This window comes from Bos indicus, chromosome 19 (genome assembly GCF_029378745.1).
Source record: "Bos indicus isolate NIAB-ARS_2022 breed Sahiwal x Tharparkar chromosome 19, NIAB-ARS_B.indTharparkar_mat_pri_1.0, whole genome shotgun sequence".
Taxonomy (NCBI): domain Eukaryota; kingdom Metazoa; phylum Chordata; class Mammalia; order Artiodactyla; family Bovidae; genus Bos; species Bos indicus.
In genome coordinates this window covers 44,276,427-44,297,013 of record NC_091778.1, presented here as the reverse complement: position 1 = coordinate 44,297,013, position 20,587 = coordinate 44,276,427, and the positions used below count along the sequence as shown (strand labels likewise).

The 20,587-nt window shown below is 46.5% G+C and overlaps 2 protein-coding genes and 1 pseudogene across 3 annotated transcripts; all 3 read right to left on the bottom strand.

Moving 5' to 3' along the window:
• Nucleotides 1-49: 49 nt before the first annotated feature.
• IFI35 (interferon induced protein 35) lies at nucleotides 50-13,770 on the bottom strand. Of its 2 annotated transcripts, none has more exons than XM_019981722.2 (7): nucleotides 13,608-13,770; nucleotides 1,739-1,831; nucleotides 1,300-1,447; nucleotides 1,123-1,229; nucleotides 835-1,021; nucleotides 633-739; nucleotides 50-403 (listed from the first exon to the last, which is right to left on the bottom strand). In XM_019981722.2, the coding sequence occupies exons 1-7, from the start codon at nucleotides 13,674-13,676 to the stop codon at nucleotides 212-214; spliced, it is 903 nt and encodes a 300-aa protein (XP_019837281.1). In that variant the 5' UTR covers nucleotides 13,677-13,770; the 3' UTR covers nucleotides 50-211. The 2 variants fall into 2 exon arrangements, with proteins under 2 accessions (XP_019837281.1, XP_019837282.1); XM_019981723.2 differs by having other exon boundaries at nucleotides 1,739-1,828.
• LOC109573142 (RNA-binding protein with serine-rich domain 1-like) lies at nucleotides 8,800-11,719 on the bottom strand (annotated as a pseudogene).
• Nucleotides 13,771-15,614: 1,844 nt separating the features above from the next.
• On the bottom strand, nucleotides 15,615-18,000 carry RPL27 (ribosomal protein L27). The gene is made up of 5 exons (XM_019982445.2): nucleotides 17,884-18,000; nucleotides 17,560-17,642; nucleotides 16,470-16,639; nucleotides 15,816-15,926; nucleotides 15,615-15,701 (listed from the first exon to the last, which is right to left on the bottom strand). Exons 2-5 carry the CDS (start codon nucleotides 17,638-17,640, stop codon nucleotides 15,653-15,655), a joined length of 411 nt encoding a protein of 136 aa, XP_019838004.1. The 5' UTR covers nucleotides 17,641-17,642; nucleotides 17,884-18,000; the 3' UTR covers nucleotides 15,615-15,652.
• Nucleotides 18,001-20,587: the final 2,587 nt, after the last annotated feature.

Sequence of the window (20,587 nt, the reverse complement as noted above, 5' to 3'; positions counted from 1 at the left end):
TCCATGCCCCGATCAAGTTTCCTTTCATGAAGTGAAATGAGGAAGAGGATCATGCCATGCGGGCACTTTTACTGTTCTGGGGCAGCATTTCACCGCTCCTAATCCCTCCCTCCGTTGACCAGCGTCATCACTTTCTCCTGTACGTGCCTCCAGCCCCAACCTGGTTTAAGAGTCTTGGCAGAGGGGTGGGCTTAATGAGTAGGGCAGGCTCCTAGCCTGACTTTGAAGTGAAGACTGCCAGGCCCCGCTGTCCTGGGGGCACGACTGTCACAGCTTCGACCTCCCCACCTCCACGGGTGGGTTTCTGGAAGTGGATCTCCAGGACGTCTTGTAGCTCCGGGCCATCCAGGACATCAGGAATGTTGAGCACCAGCACTGACTGGGGCACAGGCTGGGGCCTGACCTGGAAATGGAGCCAGGAGATGGGTAAAGGCTCATGTGGGCTGGGCTTGGGGAGGGGCAGAGGTCGGGGCAGGTGGTGACCCTGGGAGTATGGGAGGGGGCAGGAGGCCTGGAGAGGTGGGAAGCGAATGGGTCAGTGGGGTTTTGGGGCTGTGATTCCCTCCTTGGGCAAGTTTCTGGCATGCAGACAGGTGGCCTGGCCCAGTCCCCATCTTCATCTTCCCACTTACCTCGGCCTTCTGGATTTTCCCGCTCATATAGGGAGAGACTCTCAGACAGGACTGCTGTTTACCCAGTGGCACCATGAACTGGCCCATCTGGCACAGGTGCTGGGCCACTGCAGGGACAGGGAGCGGGAGACCTTCAGCATCCAGGGCTCTCCCTTCCCATGGCCTGATGCCCCGGCTCTCATCTCACCAGCAAAGCCCTTACCTCTGTCCTCAGTAAAGCCCAGCATGACACCCCCTTGCAGCAGTTCCCTCATCTCCACGTCACCACCTCCATTCTTGGTCTTGCCAAAGAAGATCTCCAGCTTGTCCAGCAGCTCTTCCTCACTTAACTTGAGCCCAGCAGGAAACCCACTGACCAGCACTCTCTGGTCATTCATCTGGCTGGACACCTGGGGAAAGACAGGAGGAAGTGGTCCCAGGCACAGCCCAACACCCTTGTGTCCAGTGCCTGGGGCCCCCCGCAGGTCCTAAGGCCCTGCCACTCTGTCACCTGGATGGTAGTCAGCATGGGTAGCTCCAGGGGCTGGACTTGAACCCTCAGCCGGAACCCTTCCACATTGATCTGATGCTCCTTTTGCTGCAGCACCTGCTTGGCCACTGGGGAAGGGGAGCAGAATTGGTCCTAGGAAGCCTCCCAGCCTCTCTCCCCGGGTTTCCTGGAGCTCACCATTGGGGTCATCAAAGGTCACCAGAGCAGAGCCTCCAGGCAGAGGGTAACAAATCCGCACATGGGAAACCACAGACTTGGCCATTGCCTTGCCCTCCTCAAAGTGTCCTCGGAACACCAGGGGGGACTCGGGCACAGGGAATGGGACCTGCGGGTAGGGGAAAAGAGGGTGATGCAGACTTCAGTGTTGGGGAGAGTCCCCAACTCCCTCCCAGGAGGGAAGCACCCCCGATTATATGTGACTGATGCTGAGTGCCAGGGATTCATCCTGAAACGAGAGCTGGGTGAAGAAGTGGAGTAAGTAAATAAGTGGATAAGGATACACAGAAAGGAAATGGCAGAGCAGGAGTGAAAATACAGAGTCAGACACGACTGAAGTGACTTAGCAGCAGCAGCAGCAGCAACTTTCTCTACAAGGCCACAGCCCCTCGAAGCTTACCTTGTCTTGGGGGCAGTCCCTGAGATTCCTCTGCAGCTCCTGCAGCCTCATCTTTAGTCTGGCCTGTTCCTCCTGAAGGGCCTGGAGAGCCTGCTGGAGCAGAAGGGAACAACCAGAGAATGAATGAGCCAGGGGAAGGGTGCCCTGCTCTTCAGGACTCTCCAAGAGCAGGGCTGATGCTCAGCCTGAGAACAACCCAACCCATTTACCCTGGCCTGGGCTTGTCCTGGCCCAACTTGAATGCCCTCATCTGCCGCTCTCAAGGGCAGGAGACTTTGCAGCAGCCATGGCTGGGTCATTCCTGGAGCCCTAGAGTTTAACAAATGCTGATCAAGGGACTTCCCTGGTGAGTCCGGTGGTTGAGAATCCACTTTCCAATGCAGGGGACGTGGGCTTGACCCCTGGTCTGGGAACTGAGATCCACATGCAGCCAGGAAACTAAGCCCACGCGCCACAACTATTCAGCTTGCATGCACCACAAGCAAAGACCCAGCACAGTCCAAAACAAAACAGAAAACATCGATTGAGCTCCTGCTATGAGGGACTGGGCATGACACAGGGCAATGGAAGACAAAGGTCCAGCCCTCAGGCCTGTATAAAATGGTACTCAAGACAGATCACAATCACACAACTGATGGTGGAGGACAGCAGGAATTTGGAGGAGGGACAGTCCTATAGGGGTTAACACAGCTAGGGAGACCTAGAAGAGGAATAAGGGCTTAGAGTTTTAAGATAAGACTATCAGCTAACATTTATTAAGCACTTACTGTATATCAGGCACTGTGCTAAGCCCTTTATATGAATTATATCACTCACATCTTGCAACACCTTATTAAATAAATACACTCTTGCCCTTATTTTGCAGAGGAGGAAACTGTAGTTCAGAGAGATCAAATGACTTGCCCACAGTCATCTGGCCCTAGGCAGTCTGACTCCAGACTCTTAATCTGTGCTTTACAGTGAAGAAATCAAAGTTAGAATAGGGGAGTAATTTACCCAAGATCTCCCAGCCTGTCCCATGACTGCCACCTTTTCCACTGTGCCAAGCAGCCTTTCAGACTGGGCGTGATTTGGGGCAGGTCCAGAGAGAGAGCAAGAGCTGACAAATGGCTAGGGGAATGACACCAGGGATGGGAATAAATGCACCTTTGTTTGTGGATCGCTCACCCTGCAGTTGGAAGCCTGATAAATAAGGTCAGCTCAGGGAAGTGTGATCTCACTAGGAAGGACGGGACTCTGTCCTGGCCATCTCTGTGTCCCCAGCACAAAACAGGCATTCAGTAAATTGTGTGTTGAGTGAATGAATGAAGTGAAAGAACGACATAACAGAAGCATATTACAGAGGGTGCTGAATCATTCAGGGTGAGTTCACTCTGTTTTAAGCAGACAAAACCTAGGGTTTGATCAAATAATGCTGGGTAATGAGTAGTGAGAAATAATCAGTGATTCTCAGAGGCAGCAAGATGACATCCATGAGTCAGGGGAGCCCATGTAGTGTCATGTGGAGAGGTGGGAACTCTGACATCTGCAGACAGCATGTCCCCACTAGAGTGGCAACCCCATCTTGGCTCTAGCCAAGTTTTCTTCACATGGAATGTGGTTTCAGTATCCTATATCTTCCCATTTCTAAGGGAAATCAGAAACCTGGATTTTTTTTATTTGAAAAAGATGGCTTGACTTAAAAAAAAAATATGACAAATAAAATGCGTTTTTCAATTGAATTCAGTCCTTAACCTATCCTCTTTGTACTTCTGCTTTAAATCTTGATCTAATTATACATATTGTTTGAAAACCTAATAATTGGCAAGGCTATTCAATACGTAGCTTTAAATAAGTAAATTTATTTATTTTTAAAAGCTTCATAAATACAATTTAAAAAAATATTCAAAAAGGAGAGTTTATCAACAGAGAAATGGAGAACTAGTGAAGATTTCTGAAAGGGGGAGTGAGGTGATGGATACAGTGTTTAAAAGAGCTCAAAAAATGGGCAGAAGACCTATATAGACATTTCTCTGAAGAAGACATACAAATGGCCAGGAGGCACATGAAAAAAATGCTCAGCATCACTAATTATTAGAAAAATGCAAATCATAATTACAATGACCTCAGATCAGGTCGGAATGGCCATAATGAAAAAGTCTATGAATAATAAATGCTGGAGAGGGTATGGAGAAAAGAGAACCCTCCTGCACTGTTGCAGGGAACTTAAATTGGTGCAACCAATATGGAAAACAGTATGGAGGTTCTTTGAAAAACTAGAAATAGGGGCCTCCCTGGTGGTCCAGTGGCAAGGGATGTGGGGTGATCCCTGGTTGAGGAACTAAGCCCATGTGCCGCGATTACTGAGCCCTTTCGCCACAACTGGAGTCCGTGTGCCTCAGTGAATGATCCTCATGATGCAAGGAAGACCCCATATACTGCAACTAAGAACTGACCCTGATGCCGCCAAGAAATAAACAACTAAAAACAGAGTTACCCATATCATCAAGCAATGTTGTTTCTGGACATACATCGGGAAAAGATGAAAACTCTAATTTGTAGAGTTTTCACTGACACATGCAGCCTAACGTTCATCGGAGCACTATTTATAATAACCACGACCTGGAAGCAAGTTAAGTGTCCACCAATAGATGAATTCGGATAAAGATGTTTTATACATGCAATGGAGTATTAGTCATAAAAAGAATGAAGTAACGCCATTTTGCAGCAAGATGGATGGACCTAGAGATTATCACACTAAATGACATAAATCAGACGAGAAAGACAAATATCATATAATATCACTTATATGTGGAATCTGAAAAAAAAGATACAAATGAATTTTTGACAAAGTGAAGACAGACATAGAGAACAAACTTACAGTTACCAAAGGAGGAAAGGGGTGAGGGAGAGATAAATTAGGAGTTTGGGATTAGCAGATGCACATTACTATGAAGAAAACAGATAAACAACAAGGACCTCTTATATCACATAGGGAACTCTATTCAATATCTTATAATAACCTGTAATAGAGAAGACTCTGAAAAAGAATATGTATATATGTATAAGTGAATTACTTTGTTATATACCTGAAGCTAATATAACATTGTAAATCAACTATACGGAAAAAAAAAAAAAAAGATTTCTATCTGACAGTGATGGCAGGATGAACTGGAGCAGCAGGAACTGTGGAATGAGGAAACAAACCCAGATTCTGCAGCTCTAATTCTTACAGATGTGACAGGAGCTGACCTGAGCCTCTGGCAGTGGGTACAAGGAACACGTGTATGTGAGTATGTCCCTTGAGGAAAAGCCCCCAGACTCTGGATGTTGTATTAAGGAGACAGAGGGGACAGACTGGAGAGACAGTGCTGAGGTTGCACCTGGGTGTTCAAGGGTTTGGTATAATTTCATTGACCCAACAGGCAAGGGAAGAGAGCCAGTAGTTATTGGGGACCTGCTAAATGCCAGGCACAGTTGGAATCCATCCCATTTAAGTATCATAAAACTGCTTCCTATCTCCAATTCCCAGTGGAAACTTCAGACTTTTCAAGGACAAAAAAGGCTGATTATAGTGATTTACTTGAATTCAGGACCGCCCTGATAGCTCACTTGGTAAAGAATCCGCCTGCAATGCTGGAGACCCCGGTTCAATTCCTGGGTTGGGAAGATGTCCTGGAGAAGGGAAAGGATACCCACTCCAGGATTCTGGCCTGGAGAATTCCATGGACTGTATAGTCCATGGGGTCGCAAAGAGTTGGACACAACTGAGCAACTTGCACTTGAATTCAGCTATACATGCTATTTATTTCTTTAATATTATAACTTGGTCCCTAAGTGGAAGCCAACATCCGTCAGGTGCTCAACTGAAAAAAAAAATTGCTGTCCATTTTACATTGAGCTTATTGAGACTGTAAATTCTGGATACTTAGGAGTGAGTTAATGATTTGAGGTTCATTTGACTACATGCAAACATTCTTCAGAATGCTGAAGCTGAAGCTCCAATATTTTGGCTCCCTGATGTGAACAGCCAACTCATTGGAAAAGACCCTGATGCTGCGAAGGATTGAAGGAGAAAAGGAGAAGAGGGAGGCAGAGGATGAGATGGTTGGATAGTATCACTGATTCAGTGGACATAAACTTGAGCAAAACCGGGAGACGGTGGTGGACCTGGAGGCCTGGCTTGCTGCAGTCCATAGGGTCACAGAATCAGACATGACTTAGGTACTGAACAATAACAGCAACAAATGCATTCTCCTCCTTATTTGTGAAGTTTAGAACCTGACCACCCCTACGATAAAATCTCATGCTGTCTGTGTTCATCATAGTAGTAGTGGCAGGCAGTGTAATGTGACAGTTAAGAACATAAATTCTGGAGCCAAATCTCCAGGACTTACATCCAGCTGTTCTTACTACTGCAAGACAATGGGCAAGTTGTTTAACTCTCTGTGCCTTGGTTTCATCTATAAAATGGGAATACCAATTTCTACCTATGTATAATTTTATTTGTAAAAGTAGTTTCTGGCATCTGATGAGTGCTATGTTAAATGTTTTGTATTTAATAATCCCCATTTGATAGTTGAAGAACCTGAGATCCGTTAAGGTTAAATAATAAGGGGAGTTTCCTGGTGGTCTAGTGGTTAAGATTCTGGGCTTTCACTGCCATGGCCTGGGTTCAATCCCTGGTCAGGGGACTGAGATCCTCTAAGCCAGTGGTCCCCAACCTTTTTGGCACCAGGAACCAGTTTCACGGAAGACAATTTTTCCGTGGACTGGGGAGGGGGATGGTTTGGGGACAATTCAAGTGCATTACATTTATTATGCACTTTATTTCTATTGGGGCTTCCCTGGTGGCTCAGACAGTAAAGAATCTGCCTGCAATGCAGGAGACCCGGATTCGATCCCTGGGTTGGGAAGATCCTCCTGAAGGTGGGCATGACAACCCACTCCAGTATTCTTGCCTGGAGAATCCCATGGTCAGAGGAGCCTGACTGGCTACAGTCCATGTGGTTGAAAAGAGTCACATGACTGAGTGACTAACACTATTTCTATTATTATTACATCAGCTCCACCTCATATCATCAAGCATTAGATCCTGGAGGTTGAGGACCCCTGATATAGATTTTCTGCTCTGCACCATGCAGTCCCATATTATAGACTCTGGAGACATAGCAATGAAAAAAAAAAAAAGGAAAATATGTTCCCCCTTCATCTGGTTATGTCCTAGTGCAAGTCATGCAGTGGGACCAAAAATAACAAAAAAGACCCTTAGTGGGCAAAAGTGAGTCAAACCCAAGGCTGTTGAAGACACATGGTGGCAGGAACAGGACTTGGTGGATAGGACTCTGGGTTAGAACAGTATGTAGATAGAATAATGATAGAAGCCAAGAAGATGGAAGAACTCATCCAGAAACAGAATGAGTGATCTTTGGGACAGTGATCTTTGGATCCCCGGCAGTCCAGTGGTTAAGAATCCACACTTCCACTGGAGAGGGCAGGGGTTCGATCCCCAGTCAGGGAACTAAGATTCTGTATACTGTGCAGCACAGCAGAAAAAAAAAATCTTCGAAGATACCTAGTCAGTTTTCAGGAAAGATAAATGAACGCAGAGGATTCTCAGGTGGCCCTAGGGGTAAAGAAACCACCTGCCAATGCAGGAGATGCAGGTTTGATCCCTGGGTTGGGAAGATCCCTGGAGGAGGAAATGGCAACCCACTCCAGTATTCTTGCCTGGAGAATCCCATGGAGAGAGGATCTTGGTAGGCTACAGTTGCAAACTCTTTGCATAGGGTTGCAAAGAGTCGGAAACAAATGAAGCAACTTAGCATGCACGCACGTAGAGGAATGCTGAGAGGAAGAAGAGGGCGTGGTCAGGACAGGCCAGGGCCAGAATTAGGTAGTGTCAGAGACACAAAGGAAGAAGAAAAATAGAACAGCAAAAGAAAAAGAGGGCTACAGGGAAGTCCCCTCCCTCATATGCTTCCATATTCACTCATACAGCTATCAACTACGAGGCACTTCTTTGTCCTGGACCCTACTCTAGGCTCTGGGGATACAGTAGTGACCCAAACAGAGAAAACTTCACTGTGGAGCTTTTACATTCTAGGGGATGAGCCATATGTGTGTGTGTGTATTTGTGCTCAGTCCTGTCTGACTCTTTGCGACCCCAAGCACTGTAGCCCTCCAGGCTCCTCTGTCCATGGGATTTTCCAGGCAAGAATATTGGAAAGTGAAAGTGTTAGTTGCTCAGTTGTATCTGACTCTTGCAACCCTATGGACTGTAGCCTGCCAGGCTCTTCTGTCCATGGGATTGTCCAGGCAAGAATACGGAGTAGGTTGCTATTTCCTTCTCTAGGGGATCTTCCCAACCCAGGTCTCCTGCATTGCAGACAGATTCTTTACCATCTGGCCCACCAGTCATTTCCTTCTCCAGGAGATCTTCCCAACCCAGGGATCAAACCTGCATTTCCTGCATTGGCAGGCAGATTCTTTACCATTGATATAGGCCATGAGTATAAACGTGAGAATTATCCATGCAGAGATATTTAAAGTCACAAACTAAATGAGATCAATAAGAAAGGGTTCAAGTGCTGATTTCTGGGGTATCCGACACTAAGAGATTGGGGAACAAGGTAGAACCAACTGAAGAGAATGCAGAAGAGAGGCTAGTGAAACTGGAGGGAGAGCAGGCATGAAGAACAACACGTTTAAGGAGGAAGAGCCTGGGCTGGGCACAGTGCTGGTAACAGGCCTTCTGCCAGGAGGCATGATAATGACCTCTGAGATTGAGCAAAAAAACCCCCCAAAAACAGTCCTGCTTATCATAAGGAAATGGTCGGCACACACACAAGGATAATTATTGTAGCCTTGTTTACAACAGAAAAACAAAAAAAGAAATCTACATGGCCAGCAGGAGAGAAACAATTCAGTATAAAATATTAGGTGCTATGTGTTTAGTCTGTCTGTTTGTGACCCCATGGCCTGTAGGTCTCCAGGCTTCTCTGTCCATGGGATTTTTCAGGCAAGAACACTGGAGTGGGTTGCCATTTCCTCCTCCAGGGGATCTTCCTGACCCAGGGATCTCCTACATCTTCTGCATTGGCAAGTGGATTCTTTACCACTGAGCCACCTGGTAAAGCCCATATAATATATTACATAGCGATTAAAACACATAGTAATGAGGAACATTTAACATGAAATGCTCACAATAAACCAAAAAAGCAAAATATAAAATTGCCTATAAATATTCACCCCACTCCAGTACTCTTCCTGGAAAATCCCACGGACGGAGGAGCCTGGTAGGCTGCAGTCCATGGGGTTGCAAAGAGTTGGACACGAGTGAGCAACTTCACTTTCACTTTTCACTTTCATGCATTGGAGAAGGAAATGGCAACCCACTCCAGTATTCTCGCCTGGAGAATCCCAGGGATGGGGGAGCCTGGTGGGCTGTCATCTCTGGGGTCACACAGAGTCAGACATGACTGAAGTGACTTAGCAGCAGCAGGAGCATTCTTCCTAGTCTGTTGATTTTAAACATTTTAACTCATGAAGATATTTATTAAAGTATAGAAATGCAAAAAAATTATTGGAAGATGGACATCACAGTGTCATTAATAGAGGTTGTCTCTCAGCAACGAATTTAGGGTGATTTTTTTTTTTTTGAACTCTAATTCTAGGTTTATTCAACACAATTCTTTTACTCTACTCAACAAACACAACATTATCTAAAATGCTACAAAGTTACAAAACTCAAAACAGAAAGTTTATAGTACTGACTGTACAATAAAAGCCAGAAAAGCCATGCACACATTGCCAAGGTAACCTGCAGGACCACCACGAATACCAACACAGTGGGGGTTCTGTGGTGACCTGGCACACCTGGCTCTCAACTTACCAGTTTCAGAAAGAGAGGGAGACGTGGGGGGTGGTGTGCACGCACACGTCTAAAAAGAACCATTTGGGTAGATAACTGGAGATATCTTAGCCTAGAGGTCAGAAGAGGACTCAGGCAGGGGAGCAGGGCCAGGCTAACAGGAATGGCCGTTGTGTAAAAGCATGTCCTTTCCTGTGGGACTCCACAGGCCTCCAAGTCATCTGTCGAATGGGAAAACGTGCTCCCACACTGGCGTTGACCCATCACTAGGAACCCCCTGTTCATCTCTGCTGGCTTTGCCACCGAACCTACTCTCAGGAACTAGAAATGTGGAAGCTTTCTAGCTAGAAAACAGAAGGGGATCTTTATAAGCAAGTTGCTAACCAAACCAAACCCACAACACTCTGCAGCGGGAACTCTGCTGCCCCAGGAACATCTCAACTGCTCCCTTCACCTTCCAAGTCTGCCCCTGAGGAGGGATTTCTTTCCTACCAATCCTTCTTTGGCTAGAAAAGTGACAGAAGTGAGTTGGATGGGGTAGAGCTTCAGTGGCCCTGATTATCGGGAGGAGTTGGAACTAGAGTGTCTCCTGTCGTGGCGGCAGCCCCGGGAGAATGGGATCGTGGGAGCGCCAGGGACTTGCGCCTGTCAAGGGGAACATGACTTTCTCCTCATCCCTGGACCTGCGCCATGTGGGAAGCAGTAGCAGCATTCTTCGGGGGCGGGTTGGAGGGGGATTTCCTGGGGGTTGGCCAAGGTCAAGGGGCCATAGAAGCAGTAGCTGTGATGTTCTGGTCATTGATTTATTCTCTGTCCATGAGCTTCAGCACCTTCTCAGTCTCATGTGGATTTTCAAACTCATGCATAGGCACAGCCTTTTAACAGATGGGGGTGGATGCTTTCTACAGGCATATGTCAATCATTTTAATTTTCCCAGAAGTGGAGAATATCTTCATGATGTGATCCTTGATCACATTCCTGGTGAGCCTCCCCATGTGTTCTTTGGTGGGTTTAGGGGAAGGGTTCTTTTCCTTTCCATCTCTTTCAGCTGGTTTACATTTGGAGCGTGAACGCCACCTGTTGTCATGTCTGTGCCAAGAAGGACTTGGAGAGCCAGAGGAGCTGCTGGAGCTGGAGCTGGGGAACATGCTGGAACTTCCTGAGCCGTTCGATGCTGAAGATGAGCTGGAGCCACTGATGGAGACTGTGCTGGTGCTGGAGCCCAGACTGGAGGCAGAACTGGACCGAGACCTGAAACTGCTGCTACCACTGGAAGTGTTGTGCCTCTTTTGACTTTTATCTCTGCAGGGACATCACTTTGCCAACAAAGGTCCATCTAGTCAAAGCTATGGTCTTTCCAGTAGTCATGTACAGATGTCAGAGTTGGACCATAAAGAAAGCTGAGCACCAAAGAATTGAGGCTTTTAAATTGTGGTGTTGAAGAAGACTCTTGTGAGTCCCTTGGACAGCAAGGAGATCAAACCAATGAATCCTAAAGGAAATCAACCCTGAATATTCACTGGAAGGACTGATGCTAAAGCTGAAGCTCCAGTTGGCCACCTGATGTGAAGAGCTGACACATCAGAAAAGACCCTGATTCTGGGAAAGATTGAAGGCAGAAGGAGAAGTGAGTGACAGAGGATGAGATGGTTGGATGGCATCACCGACTCAACAGACATGAGTTTCAGCGAACTCCAGGAGATAGTGAAGGACAGAGAAGATTGGCGAGCTGTGGTCCAGGGTCTATGAGGTCTCAAAGAGTCGGCCACTGCTCAGCGACTAAACTACAAATGATTCTTCTTGCTTGACTCCTTGATGGCCCTTTTATCTTTAGACCCATACTTGGACTTTTCATCTGAGTGAACTTTGCATTTAGTAGAAGGCGCCCTAGTCCTGGATTTCATATTATTTTCTTTGACTCCTAGTAAGCTCTTCTTACTATACAGAGGGATAAGATGGTTGGATGGCATCATCGACTCGATGGACATGAGTTTGAGCAAGCTCCAGGAGTTGGTGATGGAAAGGGAAGCCTGGCATGCTGAAGTCCATGGGGTCGAAAAGAGTTGGATATAACTGAGCGACTGAACTGACTGACTGAAGCTCTTTTTTTCCAGTTCCGATGAAACCATTCCCCCTTCCTGAGGTGTTCAAAGCAGCAGTGGTGGTCTGACTTATCTGAACTCTCACTTCTAACTGGAATCTGAGAAAGGATCCCTAATTGACTGCAATTTGTGCCAAAGTGCATCATCTTCGCACCACTGTGGCTTCCTCCTGCTCTCAGGGTGATTTTTCAAAATTACAGTTTCCTGAAACTACCTTCCTTATTTCCTGTTTAAGAGGAAAGTCCCTCTAAGAGAGTAGTTTTAGGACTTCCTTGGTGGTCCAGTAGTTAAGAATTCGCCTGCCTGGGATGAATTGACAGAGTAGCATTGAAATATATACATTATCATATGTAAAATTTGATAGCCAGGGGAAATTTGCTGTATGACGTGGGGAGCTCAAATCCCGTGCTCTATGACAACCTAGAGGGGTGGCATGGTGTGGCAGATGGGAGCGAAGTTCAAGAGGAAGGGGACATACATATACTTATGGCTGATTCATATTGATATATGATAGAAACCAATACAACATTGTAAAGCAATTATACTGCAATTAAAAATAAATACATTAAAAAAAATCCACTTGCCAATGTAGGGGACTCAGGTTCGATCCTTGATCTGGAAAGATCCCACATACCTCGGAGCAACTAAGCCACAACTACTTGGCCTGTGCTCTAGAGCCCAGAAGCCACAACTACTGAGCCCATATACCTAGAGCCGGTGTTCTGCAACAGGGAAGCCACTGCAATGAGAAGCCGGCATCCTGCAACTAGAGAGTAGCCCCCCACTCACTAGAGAGAGTCTACTTGGAACAACGAAGACCCAGCACAGTCAAAAATAAATAAAATAATTTTTAAAAGAGAGAAAGCAGTTTTAGCAGAGTGGTAGGAGTGAGGTGGGGGTTAATCAAGATCGTCCTGGGGAACTAGGGTTCTGAAAAGGTTGGTAATGTTAACAATAATGAGCAGGTATTGAGCACTTAGTATATGCCAAGCAGAGTGCTCAGTGTTCACTGTGTATTTTAGGGATTATGTAGTTGAATTCTTGCAGATAGGTATTCTTCTATGGAAGTGTTACTGTTATTCCCACCACACAGATAAGGGAATAGGACTTAGATTGTAAGCATTAGAGAGGCTAGTAACTTGCCCAGGGTCACACAATCGGAGGAACCAGGCTCTGAAACCAGTCAGGCTGCCTCTAAAGTCTGTGGTCTTTCTTCCTACATTTGAGAGGCAGATGAAACATTTCCAAGCAAGAGATCTGTGTAACAGATGGGGTAGTATGAGGGTGAGAAAGGCTGAAGAATTTAGATGAGATTCATTCATTCAACAGGTGTTTACTGAGTGCCTACTGCATGCCAGGCACTGGTGATCAAAGTTGGACAGGCTGAAACTAAGCAGAGGGCTTAGTCTACCGTGAGCAGGGGCATTCATGGGTTGGGAAAGCGGAGACCAGAGCAGAAACGGGTTGTGGGGTGGGGGTTAGGTCTCAGAGGAGGAACACTTCTTCCCCTCATCCTGAAGAGAGTCCTAGGTTAAGCTGAAATGGAAATGTTAAGGAGGGGAGGAATTTGTTAAGGAAGATCTCAGGAGATGAAGGTGTGAGCAATTCCTGAATTTTTAGGGGTCACATAACCCTTTTGAGTATATAATGAAAATGATGGATTCTTTCTCCTGAAAAATGCACATCCACACAAGGAATTCATGATCTCCTGTGGTGCAGTTTTTAGAACTGTCTCTGAGGCAGTTAGAGAACCAACACCCTAGAGATGTCCCAGCCGGTCTCTCCCTGGACCTTCTGCAGGTCTAAGAGACTGGGCAGGAAGAGGCTTGCTTGCTAGACTCTGAGAAACCGGTAGATTCCTGGCCAAAAGGGGCGCTCTTCTGATTCTTCCCACCCCCAAGACCCTCCTCCTCACCGACATAGTCTGGGATCCGGTTGGCAAGAGGTGAACCTTCAGAGCTGGGCACACATCAGCAGAGTCCATAGGAACTAAAATCTTGCTTGCACTTTGAGGAGCTTTGGTCTCACCCACCGGAGCCTGGAAGACACTTCTTCCTTATGCAGGCTGTTTGCTTTCACTTTCTTTTCGCCGAAGTCCCTGCCCCTCCCACATTCCACCCCGGGTGGCTTCCTGGTCTTCAAAGTCGACTTCCCCCAGCTATGAGGCCTCGGGGAAGTTACCCTACAAGCAAATACAAACTGAATGCTGGCCCATTCCTTCCAGCGTAGCAATCCCAGTACAGGCCTATTCGTAGAATTTTGTCTGCTTTGTTAATGGCTTAGAATGTTACCCAGAACATGCAGATGTTAATTGCAACCATGATAGATAAAAGCCCCAAGTTTGCCAAACTGTGGTTAATAGCCAGCATTTGAGTGCTGTTACATGTCCAATTCTGCTTTTCATGTATTAACCTTCAAAACAACCTCTCAAAGTTGGTTTTATTTTTTCCATTTTACAGATGAGATTCTAAACTTGTAGACACAATATAGAAACTTGCCCAAACTCCCACTGCTAGAAGTGATACAAATATCCAAGTACTTGAATTTTTGCCACAGAGGGTTTATATTTGTTCCATTTGTGACTCTTCAGTAGGCAAGCTGTTGACACTTACTGGAGACATCCAGGGCTTCCCTGGTGGCTCAGATGGTAAAGAATCTGCCTGCAATGCAGGAGACTTGGGTTTGATCCTTGGGTTGGGAAGATCCCCTGGAGAAGGGAATGCGTCCCCACCTGTATTCTTGCGTGGAGAATTTCATAGAGCCATCCAGCACTTAAGGATGCAAGTATAATTAAATACTGGATTGAGGTTGAGGATGAGTCAAATGCAAGTATAATTAAATACTCCAGGATGTCTTCTATTTTCACCCAATCCAGGGTTTCCCACTATTTTGGGCCCCTTTCTCAATCTCTCTACCCCTCATATAAGTATGCCAAGTTTGAGGCTTGGTAAGTAGGCCCATTTGAATCCTAGTCCATTTAGTAGCTTAGAACCAGCTTAGCTAGAGAGCCTATTTCATCAGTAAAACCTGGTCACAGTTAAGTACCCAATGAGAGGTGAAATGTCAGCTACAAGGGCCAAATGCCTTTTCTGCAGTACAGTGGTGCCAAGTCAGAGCCTAAACCCCTTTCCTGCCAGACCATTTGGGATCTCTCCCTCGTGCAACCAGGAATGGCGGCACTGTGGCTCAAGGCTTCATTGCTGGTGTCCGTCCCCATCTACAGCAGTTCTCCAGTGTGCTCCTCTTCCAAATAGCACTTGAATAATCTGGCACATGGGGAAGGCAATGGCACCCCACTCCAGTACTCTTGCCTGGAAAATCCCATGGACGGAGGAGCCTGGTAGGCTGCAGTCCATGGGGTCACTAAGAGTTGGGCACGACTGAGCGACCTCACTTTCACTTTTCACTTTCATACATTGGAGAAGGAAATGGCAATCCACTCCAGTGTTCTTGCCTGGAGAATCCCAGGGATGGGGGAGCCTGGTGGGCTGTCATCTCTGGGGTCACACAGAGTCAGACATGACTGAAGCGACTTAGCAGCAGCAATCTGGCACAGGGGTTCAACAAACCACAATTCAGCAATTCTCATTCCAAAGGAGATGGTGTGCTCTTAGAGGGGTCTTCGGATGTTATAATGTGTGTGTGTGTGTGTAGGAGGGTTCTCTAAACATGTAATGGGGTGGAAGCCAGGGAAGCTTAAACAAGTCCACACCTAAAATTGTCCACAGTACCTCTCCTGGGGAAACAGTTCAGTATCACCTTTTACCCATTCATTCAGACCATTAAAGGATTATGAGGCTGAGGACAGAAGTAGCCCATGTCTCATAAAAGCAGACATAGCTTTTATTTTACATTTTCCCACAATCCCTCATCCACCAATGTAATTTCCCAGTTTAATAACACAGGAAATAGAAGACACATGTGAACTTTTTAAAAATATTTTTATTAACTGAGACAGACCTAAAACCGCAGCTTCTGGAAGAACCATTTGTTCTTGCCCGTCTTGTATCTGGAGAGGGGAAGAAAAAAGACACAAATGAGAGGAGGAATCACAGAAGACAAAACTGTCTTCATGGAGGACAGTGAAACCATACTCCCACATTCACTGCCAAAGCCTTCTTACCTCTCCTCAAACTTGACCTTTGCCTCTCGTCGGGCCTTGCGTTTGAGAGCAGGGTCTCTGAAGACATCCTTGTTGACAACAGTTTTGTCCAAGGGGATATCCACAGAGTACCTGGGGACAATGGCAGGAAGGTAGGAGCAGCCCACAGGCCGCCAGGGCCCTCTCCCCTCCATCCCACTCCTGGGACATTGGCATGTTATGGCCTGACTCTACAAGAGTTATCATCAACACAGGCTAAAGTCGCAATGATATTTTCTGGAAACACCCAATTTTAACAAAATCATCTATACAGATTCAAGCCACTGATAAACTTCATGCTTCCTTCTCTCAATTTCCCACAACAACCCTATCCTATACTATTATCCTTGAGAGAGAAAGAGGGCAGGCCAGATCCTGTGTTTTACTGTGGCTGCAAACAAATGGGACAATCTCTACTTAACACCTAAGCTTGGCCAAGTCAGGCAAGACACTTCAGAAGTGTTTGCACAGGAAAAGTGAACAGTAGAAGAGGCAATACTAGAAACCACTGCCAATGACAAATTCAAAATGATGTCTCTCCCCACACTACAGTGGCTACCAGGTTGTCATCTTATTCGGTAGGGCAGAGAAGGGGAAAAGAGAAGTCACTTTCATTTCCATTCTTGAAATGCTCACCTTGTGGGCATGAGGTGATTATAATTATAAACTTTCACAAAAGACTTGATCTTTGATCTCTTGGCAATTTTCTTCTTGCCCATGGCAGCTGTCACTTTGCGGGGATAGCGATCAATTCCAGCAACCAGAGCGTGGCTGTAGGGTCGGTCTGAGGTGCCGTCATCAATGTTCTGAAGGAGCAAGAATTACATGTTACCAGCCATTTAGGCCCTGTGCTAGAATAACCCTGTCCCTAGGCCTCTCAGACCCACTGCTGTAAAAACCACACAGCAAACATTCTAAGTGCTATGCTAGATGCCCAAAGAGTAACACTGAAAGGGGAGGTATCTTTCCCACTAGGAAAAATCTGGAAGGGTGCTTGGGAAGTAAGAGACTTAAATTCTAACAGCGAACGATTATAATTAGTGATTGCTATATGTCAAGCACCAGTTCTCAGGACTTGACCTCTCTTAATCTCCTCCAGGACTGGAACGGGTAGAGGCAGGACGCCAAATCTGGCCGTCTAACTCCAAAACCAGCCTCAGGGAGATGGAGGAAGGGGAACCAAGGGCGCCCTGGTCAAAAACAGTGGTGTACGTGACCAGAGCTTGGGGAAATGTCATAAAAGGCTGGAGACGTAGACAGAAAGCAAACACCGAAGAGCTAGGTTATGCTAAGTGACCATTTGGACTAGAAATGATTTCTCCTCTTCGTTTCACGGAGTCCCTGCAGCGGCACTTACTACCTGCTTGACCTCAGGTGAAACTCTATACCTCTAAACCTCTGCAGTAGAAAGCAACCCTACAGTAACTGTAAGGATTGGACGTGACACCTATAAGACAGTGCCACGGACCAAGCAAGAGTTCATAAACGTTGGCCATTACTATTATTAAAAGCCTTTGACAGAGGACAGCGTTAGGTGTTAACTATCCAATTCAACTCCCGTTTGTTTATTTTGGGTCATTCTCAAAAGGTCTCATGCATTCACAAACCCCCCGCCCCGCAATGCTCGGGGAGAAAGGCCCCCAAACTAGGTCTTGAATTTCAAGCTGCCCGCCAGCCCAGCCCATTCACGGGATACAAAGGCGCACAGGCCCGGGGGGTCTGGTACCTTCACGATGACCGCTTTGCGTCCGGAGTAGCGACCGGCCAGGACCAGCACCACCTTCCCGGGTTTCATGAACTTGCCCATTTCTGCAGAGGAAGGAGAAGGGGTCGCTCAGAAATCCTCCAGCTCAGGCTGTGGGCCCCGGAACTTCAGCTGCGCTCACTGTCGTCTCGGTTCAGGTTGCCTGCGGGCCCTGCTCGCAGAACAGGACCTGGCAGGAAGCCGCTAGAGACCGAGGAAGGGAATACACCACGCACCACCCCGCAACTCGACCCCTAGGCCGCAGATGGCGGCGGATTGGAAACCCCAACCACAGCCACTACTCACCGGCAGCTACCACTTGGGACTACAGCAGAAAGGAAGAAAGGGCACTTCCGCTAACCTTTCACCCCGGGGAGCGTGATCTCACTTCCTGTCCCGCCTCCTTGGGCTTCTCCCCGCCTCTTCCGTGGCGCTTAGAGTCTGTGTTGAAGGAGGAAGAAGCTCTTGAGAGGAAAGCAAGATCTGGCGGCTCGTTTATTCAAATCAAACTTTATTAGCAGCTCCAACAGTAGACGGGGCAAAGGAATTTTGTCTCCCGAGGAAGGCTTTTCAGATGGACACAGCCGCTCCGCTGCTCCACTTGTTGTACGTCCTTTCTCTGGCGCTAGAGGGTGGGGAGACACAGTTTGAAATTTTCTTTTTTGCCTTGGAAGAATCAGAAACAAAATAGGACATTTATTAGTGCCAACTGTGTGCACTCTTAGGCATAATGACGAGACGAAGATCAAGCAAACGAGGGTGCTTGCCCTCAACCTTTAGAGTTTAGCTATGTCAGAAACCGACTAAAGTAAGTGAGAGGGTGAAAGATGATCATGGTGATGCTAGCAGCTGCATGCCTTGTGTCAGGACAGATCAGATCAGATCAGTCGCTCAGTCGTGCCCGACTCTTTGCAACCCCATGAATCGCAGCACGCCAGGCCTCCCTGTCCATCACCAACTCCCCGAGTTCACTGAGACTCACGTCCATCGAGTCAGTGATGCCATCCAGCCATCTCATCCTCTGTCGTCCCCTTCTCCTCCTGCCCCCAATCCCTCCCAGCATCAGAGTCTTTTCCAATGAGTCAACTCTTCGCATGAGGTGGCCAAAGTACTAGAGTTTCAGCTTTAGCATCATTCCTTCCAAAGAAATCCCAGGGCTGATTTCCTTCAGAATGGACTGGTTGGATCTCCTTGCAGTCCAAGGGACTCTCAAGAGTCTTCTCCAACACCACACTTCAAAAGCATCAATTCTTCGGCGCTCAGCCTTCTTCACAGTCCAACTCTCACATCCATACATGACCACAGGAAAAACCATAGCCTTGACTAGACGGACCTTTGTTGGCAAAGTAATGTCTCTGCTTTTGAATATGCCATCTAGGTTGGTCATAACTTTCCTTCCAAGGAGTAAGCGTCTTTTAATTTCATGGCTGCAGTCACCATCTGTAGTGATTTTGGAGCCCAGAAAAATAAAGTCTGACACTGTTTCCACTGTTTCCCCATCTATTTCCCATGAAGTGGTGGGACCGGATGCCATGATCTTCGTTTTCTGAATGTTGAGCTTTAAGCCAACTTTTTCACTCTCCACTTTCACTTTCATCAAGAGGCTTTTTAGCTCCTCTTCACTTTCTGCCACAAGGGTGGTGTCATCTGCATATCTGAGGTTATTGATATTTCTCCCGGCAATCTTGATTCCAGTTTGTGTTTCTTCCAGTCCAGCGTTTCTCATGATGTACTCTGCATATAAGTTAAATAAACAGGGTGACAATATACAGCCTTGACGTACTCCTTCTCCTATTTGGAACCAGTCTGTTGTTCCATGTCCAGTTCTAACTGTTGCTTCCTGACCTGCATACAAATTTCTCAAGAGGCAGATCAGGTGTTCTGGTATTCCCATCTCTTTCAGAATTGTCCACAGTTTATTGTGATCCACACAGTCAAAGGCTTGGGCATAGTCAATAAAGCAGAAATAGATGTTTTTCTGGAACTCTCTTGCTTTTTCCATGATCCAGCAGATGTTGGAAATTTGATCTCTGGTTCCTCTGCCTTTTCTAAAACCAGCTTGAACATCAGGAAGTTCACGGTTCACGTATTGCTGAAGCCTGGCTTGGAGAATTTTGAGCATTACTTTACTAGTGTGTGAGATGAGTGCAATTGTGCGGTAGTTTGAGTATTCTTTGCCATTGCCTTTCTTTGGGATTGGAATGAAAACTGTCAGGACAAGTTAATGTATTTACGTACATTATCTTTTGATCCTCATAACAACACTAGGAGATAAGTACTGTTATCTCTATTCTACCATTGAAGATACTGTAGTTTGGAGAGGTTGAATAATTTGCCCCAAGTCCACAACTAGTAAGTAATTGAGCAAAAAGCAAAGCAAAAGCAAAGTGTTAGTTGCTCAGTCATATCTGACACTTTGCGACCCCTGGACTGTAGCCCGCCAGGCTCCTCTGTCCATGGGATTTTCCAGACAAGAATACTAGAGTGGGTTGTCATTGCCTCCTCCAGGGGATCTTCCTTCCTCCAGTTTGATCTTCCAGGGATCGAACCCAGGTTTCTCTCATTCATCGCAGATGGATTCTTTACCCTCTAAGCCACCAGAGAAGCTCTTAGACCATGAGACTGTTTGCCAAAGAAAACTCTTCAGGGACTCCCTGGTGGTCCAGTGGCTAAGACTCCACACTCCCAATGCAGTCTTCCAAGTTCTAGAGAAACCATCTTACAGTTTTTGCTCATCTGAACACTTACAAATCTGTAGGTCTTGGGCAAGCCATGGGAACAATCAGGGTTTCATCATTTCTCCTCTCGAGACTCTTTGGGGACCAATTTCCCCTGCAGCCCTCAGGACTTCATTTCAATGGTTTATCACCCTAATTATATATCAATACTTACATTTTTATATTAAATTAAAATGTTTTAACTCAGAATATGATGTTTTAGAGTTGGAAAGGACCTCGGAGGTTATCCAGTTGGGCCTCACAAAGATTAGAGGACAGTTCTAGAGCAGCAG